The sequence below is a fragment of the Phodopus roborovskii genome, unplaced genomic scaffold, assembly GCF_943737965.1.
Source record: "Phodopus roborovskii unplaced genomic scaffold, PHOROB, whole genome shotgun sequence".
In the NCBI taxonomy this organism is placed as follows: Eukaryota; Metazoa; Chordata; class Mammalia; order Rodentia; family Cricetidae; genus Phodopus; species Phodopus roborovskii.
The window spans coordinates 3,765,247-3,783,292 of NW_026126412.1; the positions used below are offsets into that span (position 1 = coordinate 3,765,247).

The 18,046-nt window shown below is 35.1% G+C and overlaps 1 protein-coding gene across 1 annotated transcript in view; it reads left to right on the plus strand.

Annotated features, from left to right (window-relative positions):
* Positions 1-18,046, plus strand: part of Kiaa0825 (KIAA0825 ortholog) — a 404,739-nt gene that overhangs the window by 64,298 nt on the left and 322,395 nt on the right. Inside the window, exon 5 of the mRNA XM_051182787.1 lies at positions 10,749-10,910. Within this exon, the coding sequence (XP_051038744.1) occupies positions 10,749-10,910 (162 nt within the window). The remainder of the gene's footprint in view (positions 1-10,748; positions 10,911-18,046) is intronic.

The window sequence follows — 18,046 nt, forward strand, 5'->3', positions numbered from 1 at the left end:
AGAAATTTCCTATGGTGAATTGTTGCATACATTACAGGCATAGGGCAAATCTTGGTTAAGGTACCAGGTGAAACCCATATCAAATACTTTCTGTGGGTCATTGGCCCTTCAAGGAACACAATGTAAGAGATGGCATCTGCACCCAAGGGGCTCCAGAGTCATTGTAAATTGCAAGGAAAGATGGCTTTACCTTTTTGGTTGCATAAGGGTTTTCTAGGTGAGGAAGACAGCTAAAAGTGTACAATTAAGTATAGAACTTACTAGAAAAGTGCCATCACACCTGGGAAATGTCTTCCATACCTCCAAGGCCTGGGTCCTGCTGTGACAGAATAAGCTCATGGAGATAGCTTTCCAGGTGTGTACAAGAGGTCACTGGTCTCTCTTTTCAGAGTAATTTTAATAGACATTCATAGACATTATAATTTTCTACTTAGCCAAAAGACAGTGTGGATAGAATTTTATATTTTATATTTTAGTGTAAAAGAAGGAAATGTACAATATTCTTGAAAGCTTATGATTCAGTTAGAAAATATACCAGGTCATATCAGGTGTCTCTTAACCTAAATCCATCTTTTTGATGTTGGCATTATTTTTATTCCCTCACTAAATTTTTAAAATTAATTTTAACCTGTTATATTAAGAGCTGAAACTGTAACTTCTCTGCCATGGCATATTCCTTTAAAATGAAATATCAACTCTTTGATACAACCTGGGGCTATAGTAAAAATGAACTGTTAATGTGGTTTACATTTTTCCTATAGGTTCAATTTTAGTCATGATAAGAGAAAGTAGCACATGTGGTAAGAGGTATAATTAACTGAACTCTAGCAAAACTTGAGATGGAGAAAGGGATATTAGGAAGATATTTTATTAGCAATGTGCCATTCGCATACAATACTTAAAATTTAAAACCCATTTCATTATGCTAGAGATGTCTCTTTATTAAAATGTTCTGTGAAAGGGTCATCTGGGAGTTAAACCTCTGTAAAACAATTGTCAGATAAAAAAATGTATTCAATGGTTGTGCTGGATAGAGTTCTCTATTTTGGCTGCATTGATGTGACCATTCTTTCATTAACTCTTTAAGTAACAGTCTTCTCAGTAGGAGCCAAGCATTCTTGTTCTTGCTCTTGGTCAGAAAAACAAAGCAAAGGAGAAAGAAAGAACACAGAATAGGGAAGAGTGTCATGCCTGTTCAAGTAGCAAGAACTCTGATCTTGGCTCATGTAACACCAACATTCTCTGCCAGAGAAGGCAAAGTGGAATGTGAGAGAATTTTGTTATCACGAAGCAGTAAGTTCAGGTAACAGCTCACGGAGCCAGTGCTGCCTGAGAACCACAAAAGGGTAATAATAGATGCAGCTTCTTTTCATTATTTTTCCCACTGGCACACAAGAATTGCTTCAGATGACTCTACCTCGTCCTTTGTTAAGTTTCCTTGGCATGTGAAGCAAATGAGTATTTGCTGTGTGTTACCTCTTAGGGGTAGAGAACGTCGGGAAGATTTATCCTGGGCACTGGGACTCTCTTAGTTGACACATCTACTTGTTTGCACTATGACAACCAATTATGTCAATGTGACATTTGTCTTGGTCCCAAACCACCAAAAATGAAAACTGAAGGCAGAGATGTCGGGCTGATAAGTAAAGTACTCTATTGCTGAGTCATGAGGACCAGAGTCTGAATTACCAGGACCCCACAAAAAAGTCATGTGTCATGCGCCATGGTTTGTGCCTACAACCCCAGGACTAAATAAATGGAAACCCAGAGATTACTGGGCAGCTTTCTTAGCCAATCAGTGAACAGCAATTTTAGTAAGAGAACTAGTCTCAAAAAACCAAGGTGGAGACAGAGGAAGACAGCCAACATTGATATCTAGCCTACACGTGTTCTTTCAGGAATGTACACAGTGCACATACAATATACAACACACACAACAACAACAACAAATTAAATAAATGTAAAAGAAAGAATAGTTTTGAACTATGTTAACAATTCATCTTTTTCTAAGAGAACATTTTAGAGTCATTTGCCACCATGAAATTAGTTGCCACTTTGTCCAATTTGTGTGTTTGTCTAAAGTTCAAGAAAGGATGGGGCCATTCGTTATTTTGTTCCCCATCCAAAGCCTGCTGTCTGTTAAGAGTACTCTACTTAAAAATAATAAGACATTTAATTCTATGACTTGGGAACAGCAATAAGGAGCTATGAGGTAAAGGCTGAACTTGATTTAGTTTTGCAAAGAGAGTAGTGACTGCCAAGTCTCCATATTCGAAACTTTAGAAAACTCAGACAAATCAAGTCAGGAAACAGAAAGACAAAGATAATTAGATCTTTTGGATATTTCTTAGAATTATCTGTCCAGCACTGTTTCTATGGATGTAGATGCACAACTTTTTGACCTACTTTGGAATCTGAAAAGATGATGAACACGGATAATCATAAACAAACAAAACAGTACTATAAAGTTTTGGTATGGTAGATCTGCAAAGGAATGTCTTGGGATAGCACCTTCATTCACTGTTATTTCCTCGAGGACAATACAGTAAATTAAATGGCAATGCTTAAATACTCACAGGGAAATGTAGTGCACTGTTTATGATTGTTTCTTTCAAATCTTTCTTATGGAAATTCCTACATGAGAGCCAGGCATGGTGGCGCACATCTTTAATCCCAGCTCTCTGGAGCAGAGGCAGGCAGATCTCTGTGAGTTCAAGGTCACCCTGATTAACAGAGCAAGTTCCAGGACAGCCAAAGCTATACAGAGAAGTTCTATATTAAAAATAAATTCCTACGTGACAATTAATATGAAACACTTTGATAAAAGATTTGTACGTAGCAATTAATTTAAAATTAGTGTATAGAAATTATATGAATAGATGTGACTATTAAAGATTTTGTCCATATGATTTCCCATTATTTTAGTAAAGTGGCGTAATTATAATGGGAATATAGCCACATTTCTTTAACTTCAAAAATTTTTAAATATAGTTTCTTTAAAATTAATATATAATTACATAACTTACCCTTTTTTCTTCTCTCCCTTCAGCATCTTCTATGTCCTTTCTCTACCACTTACTCTCTGTCAAATTCATGGCCTCTTATCCTTTACTTATTATTTGGTGTATGTGCATATGTACATATATACACATGAATATACAAATATAACCTGCTGAATCTGGTCAGTAGCTTATATATATATATATATGATTTCAGAACTGACCACTTGGAACTGGATAATCAATCAAGGGGCACATCCCTGGGAAGACTGACTCCTTTTCTCAGCTGTTGATTTTGCCTGTGTTTATTTGCCTAGGGGTAAAGCCCTGTGAGAATTCCCTCTCCCTGACAGTGTGCCTATTGGTGTTGTCACTGTGCGGGTCTTTCTAGGCAACCATGTTGTTGAGGTATCATGAACAAAGCAATCTCGAGCCATTCCTAGGAGACACAATCTCACAGCAGGTTTCCTGGTCCTCTGGCTCTTACAATCCTTCTGCGGGCTCGTCAGTGATGTTCCCTGAGCCTTGAATGCAGAAGTTGTGTTGTATATGTATCCATTGTGAATGAGGATCACACAGTCAGTTGTTCCCTGCTTTTTGACCAGTTGTGGTTTTCTGTAATAGTCTACACCTTCTGCAGAGAGGAGCTTCTTTAGTGAAGCACAAAAGCTTCAGTGACCTGTGTTTGTAAGGATAAGTAATTAGAAGGAGTTGGGAATTAGGTTCCCATGCCTGGTGCTGGAGATGATTAGATAATCCATGGCTCTTGGAGGCTCATTGTCACCCAAGCAACATAACTTCATCCTGGCACTTGAGAGTCAAAGGCAGGCAGAGCTCAGTGAGTTAGAGGCCAGAATGGTGTACATAGTGAGTTTCAGATAGGCAGAGCTATGTGATGAGACCTTGTTTTAGAAAACCAACCAACCAAACAACAACAAGAAAAAAAGTACACCCACGTGCATGCACGTTTATATGTACTATATCTAATTTTAGGTTACTGTAAACTAATGATTCCTTATGCCATTTCAGACATCCTTAAATGAATTAAAATAATTCATTTTGTCTTTGACAGTCACTCGTGTCATTTTTGAAATCATTTGTGTAGACTCTGATGGATAATAGAAATGTAATTGTGAAGAAAAAAAGAACCCTGTGTATAAGTAGATTAGAGTTTTAATAGCTCTCAATTGAGCAAATATAACGTGACATAGTAAATGTGTATATGAAAGTATGTGTGAGGTGTATAGAGCACGAGAGCCCTTCTACCTTGGTGTGGGTGCAGGCTTTTCAGAGGAGGCGACAATAATATCTAAAGTGTGTAGACTTCCTGCATTCAGGTACAGTTCTAATGTGATAATTCCATTAAAACCTCATGAGCTACCAAGTCACAAAGAGGCTCAATAACCCTTCTAATGTTGCACAGTTAGCAGGAGGTAGTGCCTGGCTTTGAACTCAGATTCCATATGTTAGCCATCTCACAAGTTTCCTTCAAGGAGCCTTACTAGAAATAGCAATGGATCTCATAATAAAATGTGAAGGGAAGCCAGAGAGGAAGGGCTTTCCTTGTTTGCACATGTAAAAAGCACTTCTTTACAGGTCTGTGATGGCATTTCCAGCTACTTACATGACAAAGAAAATCCTTTGGAAACTCTGGGTTGTGATGTTTTCATTGGGCTTCTCCCCTGCTGTGGTTTCAAGGAAGCCAGCATTGAAGGAAGCCCAATGATCCTTTGGACCTCTGGTAGCCACTTAGTGGGCTCCAAGTTCCACCTGCTCTCAGGAGGTAACTTTGGTACTGGGGAAAGTACTGTTCATTATCTGCCCCTATGCAGTCCCTGCTGACTTCATATTATAATACTGTTTAAAAGTTTTCTTTACTGGAACAAATATATTCCATTTGGATTATGTCATGAATTTCATCCGGAATAATAAGACTTTCAATAGCATCTGTGTGTCACCTCTTTTTACATCACTTGTCTGGTGGACTGAGAAAACCTTCTCACTGAAAATGGATCCATTTACAGTCAATAACAGGGTGGCTAATGTTCGTTCTTGGGAAAACTGAAATGTGTGCCTTTCATCCTATTATACTGATCCACCAGCCTCAGATTATCTGATTTTGCAGCTTCTCATTTTTCTCCAGTATCATAATGCTACTATTAACAAGAATTCTGTTGCTAATGGTTTTGGAAAATAATATGTGCTTTCAGCCTTACCTGTATTTCTATGGTTTCATCTGATTTAGCTGGAGCTTGATATTTTTTTTCCAAAGGCTGCTTGCTGCAGATCAATGGGAGGAGGCCTAATATTTCTCTGGATCGATTTCCAGTGTCCTACATTTTACTAGAAGACAGTGGGATTAATATCTGTCTACTAGACAGTAAACAAAAGTGCTTTTAAATATGTAGTCTATAATCTGCATTCTTTATAATAATATATCCATAGATATATTTGCATAAATATATACTTTATATATGTGTGTATACACATAGATAAATTTAATTTTAGGGCAAAATTTAACATACCTTGTGTATGTTTTAAATAACCAGTTATTTCTTGTAAGGAAAAATTAAATATTTTAAACATACTAAATTATATTTTATAGTAAATAGTAGGGCAATATCATGTCTGGTTTTTATTCCATTTCTTTTATATTGTTTTTCATGTATTTACTTACTAGAGGTTGATTTTTAGATAGCTTTGTCAAACAGAATACTGTAATTTTCATAGAGTATCATAATTTTCTTTATTTGCCAATGTACATGTTTATTGTTTTGAAAAATACCTTTATTTGTTTTCAATCAAAGCCAGCTCTATCTTGGATAATTGAGATTGCTTTCTTTTAAAAACAACTTCTTTTTAGTCTCAGCTTTGTGTAAGTGATTGTGCTGGATCCTGAAACAAATGAAAATACTGGACAGTTTCTGGCCTCGCGAAAATATTTTTATATTTCTGAGAGTGTCTCTGAAGAACTTTTACCAAGAGCTAGAGAGAGAGATAATCTCTGCAATTTTGTCTCACAAGTGTGAGAACACAAGTTCCATCAGACCTGATGCCAAGTGTGACAGCACAGGTTTTAAATTCTGCTCTGGGGAGTCAGAAAGAGGAAGAACCCAAGGGGCTTGCTAGCCAGCTAGCCTGGCCTAATTGTTGAGCTGAAGACCAATATGGCTTCCTCTAATAAGGCAAACAACATTCCTGAGACTGATTTTACTCTGGCCTCACATTCATGGGTACACATGAACATGCACACATGCTCACAGCTGCAAACACTTTAACATGAGCACACACACACACACACACACACACGAGTGAATGCACACACACATAATACACACTTGTAAAAATAAGCTTCTACTGTTTATTTTTCTAACAAGGTTTCTTTTGCTCATGGCAATTTCATGAGATGTTCTTTTTAAAGTTTCCTTCACCTGCACCATATTTTTTTCCTAGAAATAATGAAGATACAATTTTAACAGTAAACTTTAAGTTAGCATAAAAGGGAAAAGAATGGGTTTCTTTTGGCCTTTTTATAGGTGTGTGTGTGTGTGTGTGTGTGTGTGTGTGTGTGTGTGTTTATACTCTGTTCTTATCCACCCTCCTTCCTCACTGATCCCAAACAAAGGCCACATGGAGGAAGGAAAGGAATGACATGCTATGATGAAATCCATACTTTGTATACTAACCTAAAATTTTAAAAATTTGCACATGAATTAAAAGAATTTTCTTAAAAGTTATTTTTCTATTATACAATATCACCTTTTCAATTTCTAAGATCATAACCTACCTCTAGTGATACCTAGTGAGTAATTTTCCAACACAAAGGATTCTGTATGTTTGTTGTCTTGAGAAGAGCCTTGCTATTTTGTTCAGAATTGCCTTGAACTTGAATTCACAATCTCCTTGCCAGCATCTCTTCAGTACAGGGATTTATAGGCTAGTATCACCTACCCCAGCAAACTAAAATTCATTTACTATTATTTTTAAATGATTATTGGGACTGTGATTACTCTTATCCTAGTTATTTGCAGTGCTGGGTGTTTACCACTACCCATTGCACATGCTCAGTAGGTTCCTGGACTATCCCTTTCGTTTTGAGCCATACATGGTCCTCAGATGTTTTCCTTTAGCCCTCAAACAGATTTTGCGGATATTTTCCCACAAGACAGTCTTAGGAGAATTTAGGATATACTCACTAATTTTCAAAAGTGTCTCTAAAAACATGCATTGATAACATTAATAGCAACGGGTCACAAGAGGAAAGGAATACCTATCAATATCAGTCACGAAATCACAGTGAGAGGTCTACCAGTGGAAGAAAAAGCCACATAGTTATTACAGAAGGACACTCCTTTCCTAAAAATTCTCAAAAGTGAATAGGTTTGTTGGAAAATTGCCTGGTGTTCCCTGGCCAAAAACACTTGAGAACCATTTAGTTTGTAAACTTTTCACGATATTATAAAATAATGAATTAAAAATAAAAATAAATGACAGGATTTCATGCTGCATTTTAGGAAAGAAATTATTAGAATACTAGAGGAAGAATAACTACCTAACCCTTATTATCATTTGCAATCACTGAGCCTTGATGATTAAGTCTTAGTTCAAGTGAAAATTTTATTTTTTCCTTGTAATATTGATATTTAGTCAGAATTAATGTATTCTGTGCATGTTATTCATGTTCATTACATAAACAAAACAATGGCTATTAATACAAAGAGCAATGGTTGGCAGGGTAGATTGAATGTCGTAGTTCCTTGTGTATAATCATATGTGCCTAAACTTCACTGAGAGCAGGATAGTTTTCCTGCTCTCACAATATTTAAATTGTGATTTAAATAACTGATTAAATAAACCAATAATTTAATGAATAAATAAATGCTAAATTGGCTTAGTTTGGGAAGGATAACACCTTGTGATAGTCAGATGAGGTTTTCTGAGCAGGTGGTTTGAAGAAAATAAACTAATATCATTGAAAGAAGAGAGGAAGAGAATAATTAAGAACAATATAAAAGAAATTTCTGTCAATATAAAAGACATCCTGTCCTGTTCTGGTTACTAGGGGGAGTCTAGGAAGCATAGTGAGAGAATTCCTGAGTTAAAGTGTGGTGATTAGGACACAGGTCCTGTGAGATAGTGTGGAGAAAATAAGTAAGTTTGGGGATATGCAATTCCATCCTTTGTGTTTAATTTTGCTTTAATTGGCCTTTCACAAAATGAATTTATCACAGAATTATTTTCTCCATAAATTAGGAAGCCTCGCAATGCCCCTTGGGAGAATTCTGGTCTGAGAATGGTAGGAAATAAGGACCTACTAATTAATGAGGCTTCTCGGTAATCATTGCTTCTTTGGGACAAGAATGATTAGATTTAGGTCATACATACTGTTTGGGCCTGTGTTATAACGAGTCATTGAATTAAAAGGGACTTGCTTTTAATACTGTTGTATGTCTACAATACAAGGCCCTTGTAACTCCCAGTCATGAAAGTAAATCCTCTTCATGGAGAATCCAGGAGCCCTACATGATTTTAGTCTACTGACATTTAGGCTATAGTGTTTCAGCTCTTGAAGATGTTGCTTAAGTGGCTTTGTTGCGTATTCTGTAAACATTTGCAATACCTTAAACTTCTATTTGAGCCAGATAAATGCTTCTAACTATGTTTAATTCCATATCATTAAACCCAAATGCCTAATGAATCATTAGGAAGGATACTTAAAGGATTTGGGCCTTGTTTTTAAAATATGTGAGGACTTCAAAATGTTACTAGTCCCCTTTTTGCATAAGTAAAGCTTAAAAGCAAGCTCTGGTGGTGTTCAGGACAACACTACAGCCAAGCCTAAACTAGGATCCCTGTGAGAGAGACTATTACTACACATAGTAAACAGCTCCCTCATGCCGCCCAAGTTGACCATTAGTTTCCTTGTACACACAAGTGCATAAACATGCACACATATGCACAACAAACAGCCTAATAAGAAATTTCTCAATAATATGAGTCATGCTATATTCATATTTTCTCTTCCTTTTTTTGGAGCATAGTGTTTTAGGAAAATTTTTGTTACATATGCTGCTTGTACAGTTTATGTGCTTCTGCATTTTTCTAAAACATTCATAGGAGAAGATGAGCTATTTGAGACTTTTTAAATGTGTGGTGATGTTTAATGTGGGGATGAATTAGGAGTTTTTGAAGAAAGTGATAGATGGTTTTGATTTTTAGGAATAGGACTTAATCCCACAGTTGTAATTTGTAGATAGAGTCTCAGATCACCTGTCAAAATAAAGTGATAGTTTTGGTTGGTCCTCAATGATTTAAACTTGGTGCCAGTGTCTTAGCTTTTTAACTGGAGTCAAATGGATTACCTGTAAAATTGTAAGTTTCTGAAGCCTTCCTTCTAAACACGTGATGAAAGCAATATGTGTTTTCACGTGACCTTATCAGCTCCTTTCCATTTCTGATTATCACCCTTCATGTTTTTCTGCTGAAATCACCAGATGCTTATACTGAGATTATAAATTTTCTAATTACAATTAATCCTTTTAAATATGTTTCAAGAAATGGAAATAATAAAAAGAAAGATTCTTTAAATCCCTGAATATATAGTCAGAAGTACCATCTGGTGATACATTTCTAAAACACAACAAATTGAAATTATAGGTGCCTAATACAGAAATTCATCTCTACTCCTGTTTTCTATTGTAATTAAATGGAAGTGTGATTTGATTAGCAATATGACTCCGAGGAGTTGTATTTGTATGTGTAAAATATATACCACAATTTTTCAGATAAGAGTGAATTTTAAATATAGCTCCATGGATTATGTAGTTATATATGTAGTTTGCACACATTTGCCACATTGATTTGTTTCTCTTTAATGATATGAAAGTAACATACAGAATAGTTTGAGGAGTTATATCTGTTCTTTAGATTTTTTTATGTTTTAAATTTTGTATTTATAAAGAAAGCTGTCTGAATACCAGGGAAAACTGCTGATTTTCTTAGTATCCAGAGTACTCAAATACACAAGTCTACATTTTGTGGCTCCTCATTTAACTTTCTGCCTCCCTCCCCTCCTCCTAATTTTTTCCCAATACTATTCTTTTAATTAAGAGCACATGGTGAACATTTATTCTTATATTCTGCAGAATACATAGTCTCAAATGAAAAGTATCTTTTTCATAAGTACGGTTCATTATTAAACCAAGAAATTAAGAAGCATGTGAGAACAGAGTTGGATTGTAGATATTGTTAGCACAATGTTCCTTATAGTAAAGTAAAATGTTACTCAAACAATGGCTTCACTTTTTATGTCTTTTGGAAGTGTCTATACTGTAACATTTTGGGGGCTTGATTTTCTGGCACAAATATTTTTGAAAGGTACTGCCAATCTATTTTGCAAAATGTCCCTTAATTTGAATTTGTGTGATATGTCCTCATAATCAGTCAAATTATGCTAGACTTAAAAAATTACAGTTGTATAAGATGTCAATTTTATAACAGAACAATTCCTGTTTATAACTCTGAGTTAAGCTAATTATTTGCCATAATTGCATCAAAGATGTTATTTATCTCTAGCTTCTTGAAAGAGATGACTCTCCTAGGAGATTTTTATGTATGTTTCTTAATGAACAAATTTGTCTAAATTATGAAGCTATTGTCAATTTATGGTATATAAGATGAAAGAAATTGCTCTGACACTTTCAAAAGGAGTCAGTAAAATGTGCAACAGTGTCCATCTTTTCTTCACAGTGAGCCCTACATGCCCACAGAAGACAAGACGCTCTTCTCTCTCCTTAGATGAACTCAAATTCTTATCACAGCTAACACAATCCTTTTTGAAGCTGGAAAGCAACATCCAGGAACTGTTTGAAGAAACGTTTTTATTGCTTAAGATGCCCAGGAATTCTCCAGGTACGTGCCCTTTAGTTAATCATGCATTGACACTTTTTCTCTGAATGCTCCCTGCCACTTGAAATCTGTACCATTATTTGAAAGAAGTACATGAAGAAGTTGTTTAGATTAATATTCAGCACAACATACAGTGTGGGTTTTTTTGTTGTTGTTGTTTGTTTTGTTTGTTTGTTTGCACTTTGAGAGTCCTTATTTTAATGGACGAAACTTTCTAAATTTGTTCTGGTTAGTTAGTTGCCCTTGGCTAAAATTGTATCTGGCCTCTTGAAGACTAAACAGGGGTGGTGGTGTTGCACCCGTGTTCTTGCTGCAAGCAGCCATATAACCTCCCCCACCATTGTTTCTTCTCCATAGTCCAGAGCTCTCTCACCCTGGAGAAATACACCGGTTCCCTTTGTGCAGGGTCAGATACATCTGATTCAAATTTCTAGAAATGATATAATCATCAATCAACTAGTTATTGTGAGAAATGTGAAAATTAAATGTGACCTATCATACTAGGTCATACGTAAGATAGTTAAAAGATATAATCATCCATCAACAAATGTGAGTTATTACAAATATTCATTGTAATTTTGTAATGTTTTATTCTAAGGTAGTTGAAACAAATTCTCTGAAGAACATTTTACCATGTAGGTTAAAATAGTGTTTCTGACAATACGAGTAGATGTCAAAGGCAATGGTCAACATACAGTATTGTCTTATGTATATTTTAAGGGCTTTCAAATTATTCACAACTACCTGTGGCATTCTGAAAAAGTGACTACATCTTCAAAACAAATTTAGGAAGATGAGGATTAACTATCTAAAATTTTAACATGCAAAGTCTGATTCTAAGAAAAATAAATCTCTAGCCTCTCTATATATGTAGTTTTGTAGTTCTTTATTTACTTTTACTTGTGTATTAGAAAAGGTGGTGACTGGTGATGAAGTTTGTTTTATGTTCCCTTTATGTTAAATGGTTTTCTATCTTTGAGGTTAACTTTAGGTAACACTGTTATAAAGTAAGTAATATAGATCATTGTATTTGTTCATTTTCTATTACTGTAACAAACTTTCTGAGCCTGGATACTGTAGAAAGGAATGGTGTTTATTTACTTCAAAGTTTTGGAGAAAGTCCAAACATATGCTGACTCATGTGAGGACCCTCCCACATACTGCGGATACCCACATACTGCATTCACTCTCTTCAATGTCCTACATTCTTTTATTACCATCTGGAAGGCCAAACTCCTAACATATAAACTCTTGTGGGGCATATTCCAATTACATACAACCTATAACCATCCTTTTTCCAAATTTCAGCTCATTAAAAGCAAAATAAGGGTAGAGTACAGATTTCTGATGCCAGCAAGAATTTAAGACCGGAAATGCTTTAAGCAAATGACTAAATGTATGATTTGTAGACTTACTTAGGAGATAATGAGAGTATTAATTGGTTATCTAATTGGAGTTGATTGAACTTAGAGAATTTTGAGCTCTAAGACTTCCAAATTATTGGTGATATGTTAAGGTCTCAAAGAATTGACATTAGCTACTTAGTATAGTTCTTGACAATATGTATCAATTTATGGGAGAAAGCTTTGTGTAATGTGACTAATATTGTAAGAAAAAATTGAAATAGGCAAGAATTAAAGAAGAGATGTTAGCTGTTTGTTTTAGGAAAAAAAAAAAGGAAGGCTTATTCTCCTGCATTAGATTAGGACTGAGCCTTGTTGAGACTTGCACACTCTGTACACTCATTATGTGAAGTAAAAAAAAATCTGTAATCATATCATAATATACAGTTGTTGTCAACCCATACTTACTGGTTATCAAATTCAATATTTAGAAGTAATTCCCAAGTGACAGGTGTAAGTAGTATCTCAGTAGTACGTCTCTTTTTGATATATGCATTCTTTAATTTTTCAAAATGTTTTTGAGCTCCAACAATATTTGTAATAACTCCTTAACACTTAAAATAATATCTGCTGTTAGGATGTATTTGGTACAGATTTTCTGAATAAATAAATGAAGTTAATGTATTAAAATTTCTCTTTTTCACTCTAATTTCACTTCATGGTGATGATCTAGAAATGTTAAACAGTAAAACAGAAAGTGTGTGTATGTGTGTGTGTGTGTGTATGTGTGAATGCACGTGTGTGTGCCCATGTGGAAGCAGGGAAACACCTTGCAGGAATTGGTTCTTTCTTTCTACCATATGGGTTCCAAAGATTGAATGGAGGTTGACTGGTTTGGCAGCAAGCACCCGGAGCCTGGAGCCATCCTGTAGGCCCTTGTGATTTATGCATTCTTTGATGTTGAAATTCATGGGTTTGGGTTTTGGTCTTGGTTACATTTGTGTAAGAAAACCAGGATTGTTTTGATCCTACACAACGTTCCATAAATGACTATAAAGAATGATCTTAAAGTAAATTGTTGGGGGGGAAAATCCTATGTTCCTTTGAGTGTGTCAGTGTTAATCAGTTCATATGAAAAGCTTTGGCTTCTCAAATTAGGAGGGAAAAGGTGCCCTGAGTTGAACAATCTTGGAAAGCAAAGGGTACCTAGTTGTACATATTTTGCTAGAAACTCTTTCTGGGAGAGAGAGGAAAGAGAGTCTTTGTTTTCATTAGAGCGTATTTTGTTAGCTTGGAAAAAAGTGTCCTTTTATGACTATATAATCCAAGCAATCAGAAGAAAGGAAAGGTTTTGCCCAGTTGTCCAGACGTTTAAAAAAATACCCAGATGCTTAACCTCACATACAGAAAATATAAAAATAATTACCCGAACATTTGACTTCCTACTTTAATGCTTGCTATTGTATTATAGACTCAGCCAAATTGGCAGTTCTCCTAGTAATCAGAATGTGAACAAGAGAATTTGTGGAAACAAGAGGGATCTTTTATGAGAAAGAAAAATTTAGTAGTTCTACTTAATTGGTTTTGGTCAGATTTGATGCTTTTCTGACCTCATCATCAAAATGATTGACTGTACTGATGATGCCATACTCTGTGTGTGTGTATGTGTGTGTGTGTGTGATGGTATTTTTACACACATGCTTTAGGTTTAATTGGGGGGGGGCATTTTTGATGCTCCTTCAGAATAAAGTAGTTCTCAGGCAGTTCCTCAATTTTTCCAAAGGTGGCATCTGAGATTTATCTAAGCCAGGAGGCTTCTTGGCCCTCGTTTCTCTTTAGCACCAGCAACGATAAAGCGCAATGGCTGCTTCAATTGGATGTAAGAAGAACACTTAGGGTTTGTCTCAGAAGAATCAAAGATTTCAGATCTTCTGAAAGATTGTTTGTACTCTTAGGGGGTCTTAAGAGGGGTCAAGTGGCTTCTAAGAGTTCCTTAGCTAGATGGTTAAGGGATTGTATTAGGGAGGCGTATGTAGTTAAGGTAAAGAGGCTCCTAGGGTTCTAAAGCTCATTACTCTAGGACTTTAGCTGTTTCTTGGGCAGAGAGGTCGAAGGCTTCCACATTGGAAATTTGCAAGGTGGCCACCTGGGCTTCTCTTCATACTTTGTTATGGTATTATCTCTTGGATGTAGTCTCTTCTACAGATTCAGCTTTTGGTGGGAGGTTGCGTGTGAGCCAGAAAAGAGCACTGAAGAAAAGAAAGACTTGCACTTCCCACTCAGTGCTGCCAACAAGGCAAGTTGCTTTGAAGTGCACACAATGGGAACCTATGAAGACCAATTTGGGTGTGAAAGTGGATGTCACAGGGAAGTACTGCCAACCTCCAGTCCCTGTGAAAGAGAGCAAAGCGGCAGTGTGCAAAGTAGCCAGAAGTGTAAAATGAACCACAGAGAACTCTGTAGGGGAAGCTAGTGAGCAGCTGGCACTCTTGTGACCCTCTGTGCTCTTCTGAAGTTCTTAATCTAGGCACATGCTTAAAGAGGCCACTCTTGATTTCATGCAAATAGCTATGCTTTGAAATGCTGAGCCAACAGTAGCCAATAAAGTGTGTACAGAATTTTCAATATATTTCAAGTATGTACAATAATTCACCAGTTGTTCAAAGAGTTCATAGAATTTTATTTTACTGTTTTAGAGATTGACCAATTGGTTGAATTACAAATAAAAATAAAAATGTTGCAATGTTGTATCCACAAAATATTTTATTAGTATATATCCAGTGTTATTAATCCTGCCTAAAAATGTCCCTTTTTACTTTCGCACTTAATGTTAAGCTTCTTAAAAGTCTTTTAATTTTGTGGGGATATGACATCTTAAAGATTAATATAAGCACTTGAAAGATACTCATCTTGGAGATAAGCAGATAGTTTCTACATCTGGACACATTGTTTATTGGATAAATGTAATGTATTTGGGAGTGAAATGTTAAGAAGATGGTAGATAACTTCTTCACTAGTACTTACACTCTAGCTCCACAATGACAGTTACTTCCAGAAATAGATCTGCAAAGACTATGCTTCAATGGTAAATACCTCTTGAAATTAGCTAGTTTTATGAGCTCTTATAGAGTATTGAGACAAATTGGTTTGGAATAGTACTATGAGAACCATAAAGCTTTTAATATATATATTTATATATATATATATTTATATATATATTTTTTTCAAGATGAAACTGCATCTTTTTTCTACTTGTCTATTTTCTTGAAAAAACTGCATCCACACATGTTCTTATATTAGAATAACACATTGTTGTCATCCTATACAAAGATTCTGTGTATTAATAGTTAGGAAAATGAACAAACATTTCCTGCGCAAAGAGATGGAAACAAATTCAGAACCATTAATTCTAAAAGAACAAGCTGGGACTAGAGAGGTGACTCAGTAATTATGAGCACTTGCTGCTCTTCTGGAAGACCTAGGTTAAGTTCCCAGCACCCACTTTGAGCAGCTCATAACTGCTTGTAACTCTAGTTCCAGGGAATCCAATGCCCTCTTCTGGCCTTGGCAGGTCATGCATGTGCATGATACAAATATGTCACTTTAAAACACACACACATATACACATCAAAAGAATAACACTTAGAATAACACTTAAGAAAAAAAGTGTTAACCATTCTAGATGTGATTAATATATACAAGTTGAAGCATGTTAAACTTAACTATGTAGGAAAGTTTCACACACAGTAGATGTACATATATGAACATATAAATATATCAATATATAGGAAACATATGCAGTAAGATGTTGATTGTTGCCAGTATTAAAATGATGCAAGTATATAAGATATAGCACTCCTATAAATATACATCTTTATGAAGTCTATATGCTAGTCATATTCATGTTTGCTATACATCATGAAGAGTTTCCCATTGTTATACACAACTTAATTATGTATTCATTAATAAACATTTAAACATTCTCTATTTCATTTGTTACCATGATGTTATGGCAAATTTTCTTGAACTATGGCAAATATCTGAAACATACGTTTCTTATGTGGAATTGTTAAATAAACAGTTCTATTCACAAAGAAGATAAAAACACAAAAACCAAAAATAAGAACTGTAAGATACATGTATGAATATGGGTTCATATTGAGATATACAAAGATCCTTTGAAATTCAACAGAACAAGCAACCTGATTTTAAAATACATAAAGTATCTGAACTGATATCTTCCCAAAGATGACAGATGTGACTAAGCATATAAAAAGATGCAAAAAAATAGTATGTCACCATGGCAATGCAAATTAAAACAAAATATTACTGTACATTTATTAGAGTGGCAAAAGTCCAAAACTGCTAAAAGTACTACTCCCAAGAAAGTATGTAGCACAAAAGTAACTCTGTACATTGTTGTTAGGAATGTGTAATGATAGAGCATGTTTGCTATTCAGTTTGGCACTGTCTAACTAAACATAGTCTTACCATACAATCTAGTAATTGGACTTACAGATATTTATCCAAATGGGGTGAAAATTTTTGTTCATACAAAAACCTGCCTATGAATGTTTATAGCAACTTTATTCATAATTACCAGAATTTGGATGCAACTAAGATGCTTTTCAGTAGATGAGTCAATAAACAATCTGTGGCATATCAATACAATAGAATATCATTCATCAATAAGATAATCGTGCCATGAAATTATATGGATGAACCAAGGAGGCCCTTTGTTAAGTGAAATAAGGCAATCTAAAAAGATTATAAACTGTAGGATTCCAACAATATGGTATCAGGGAAAGACAAAAATATTTACAAGAAAAGGGGAAAGAAATGTCACATAGGTTATGAGGGGTGGAAGAACGGTGAAATTATTCCATATGATACATTAGTTGGAGAAATATAAATTCTACCACTTCTTAGATTCCCCATGACAGTGCCCCTTACCAGCAGGAAGTAGTTTGGAAAGAATGACGCCCAAATTCCCAAATATTCTCTATAAATGTTTGTTTTCATTTAAATGGACTTGGTTATAAAAAGTAAAATAAAAAAAGAACAGTGAAATTATTCCATATGATACATCAGTGGTAGAAATATAAATTCATGTACTTACAGTGTTCATAGAATTAGTTAACACAAAGGGTAATCCTAAGGGTAACTGTGAACATATGTAGTGTTTTCATATCAGTTATACAAATACACAACGTCACTTTAAGATGCTAAACATAGCAGAGCTAGAGTCTGGAGAGATTGCTCAGTGGCTAAAAATACTTGCTGATCTTGCAGAGATCCAATATGTTATTCATGGGGAGACCTCCATGACCTAACTTTCATCCACTACAAACTGTTAATTGATTCTTAATAGCTCCAGAAGCTAAGGACCAAAGCTTTACCCTACATGTCATTTTGGGGACACTTAACCAAACAGAAGCGGAGGTGTTATTACCTAAGTAGGCATTCCTTTATTATGCTCAGAATACATAGGTGTTGAAAGTAAATTTATCATCAGAATAAAATATACTTCTTTGTAGGAACTCTATTTCTTATAATGTATTCACAATTAAATTCATAGAAATCCACACACAGGAAGAAAACAGCATCCAACTACTATATGAATTTATTGATTATAATCTATACTGAGAAAAATCACTAATAAAGGTTTGCTTAAAGAATACAGAGAAACTAATTCTTAAAATCCCTTGAAGCCTAGTAAAAGAAAAGAAAAATGGGATTATCGTATGTAATTTATCTTCCTATACTAACTCCAAGCCACAAAAAGGCAAGTGCTAA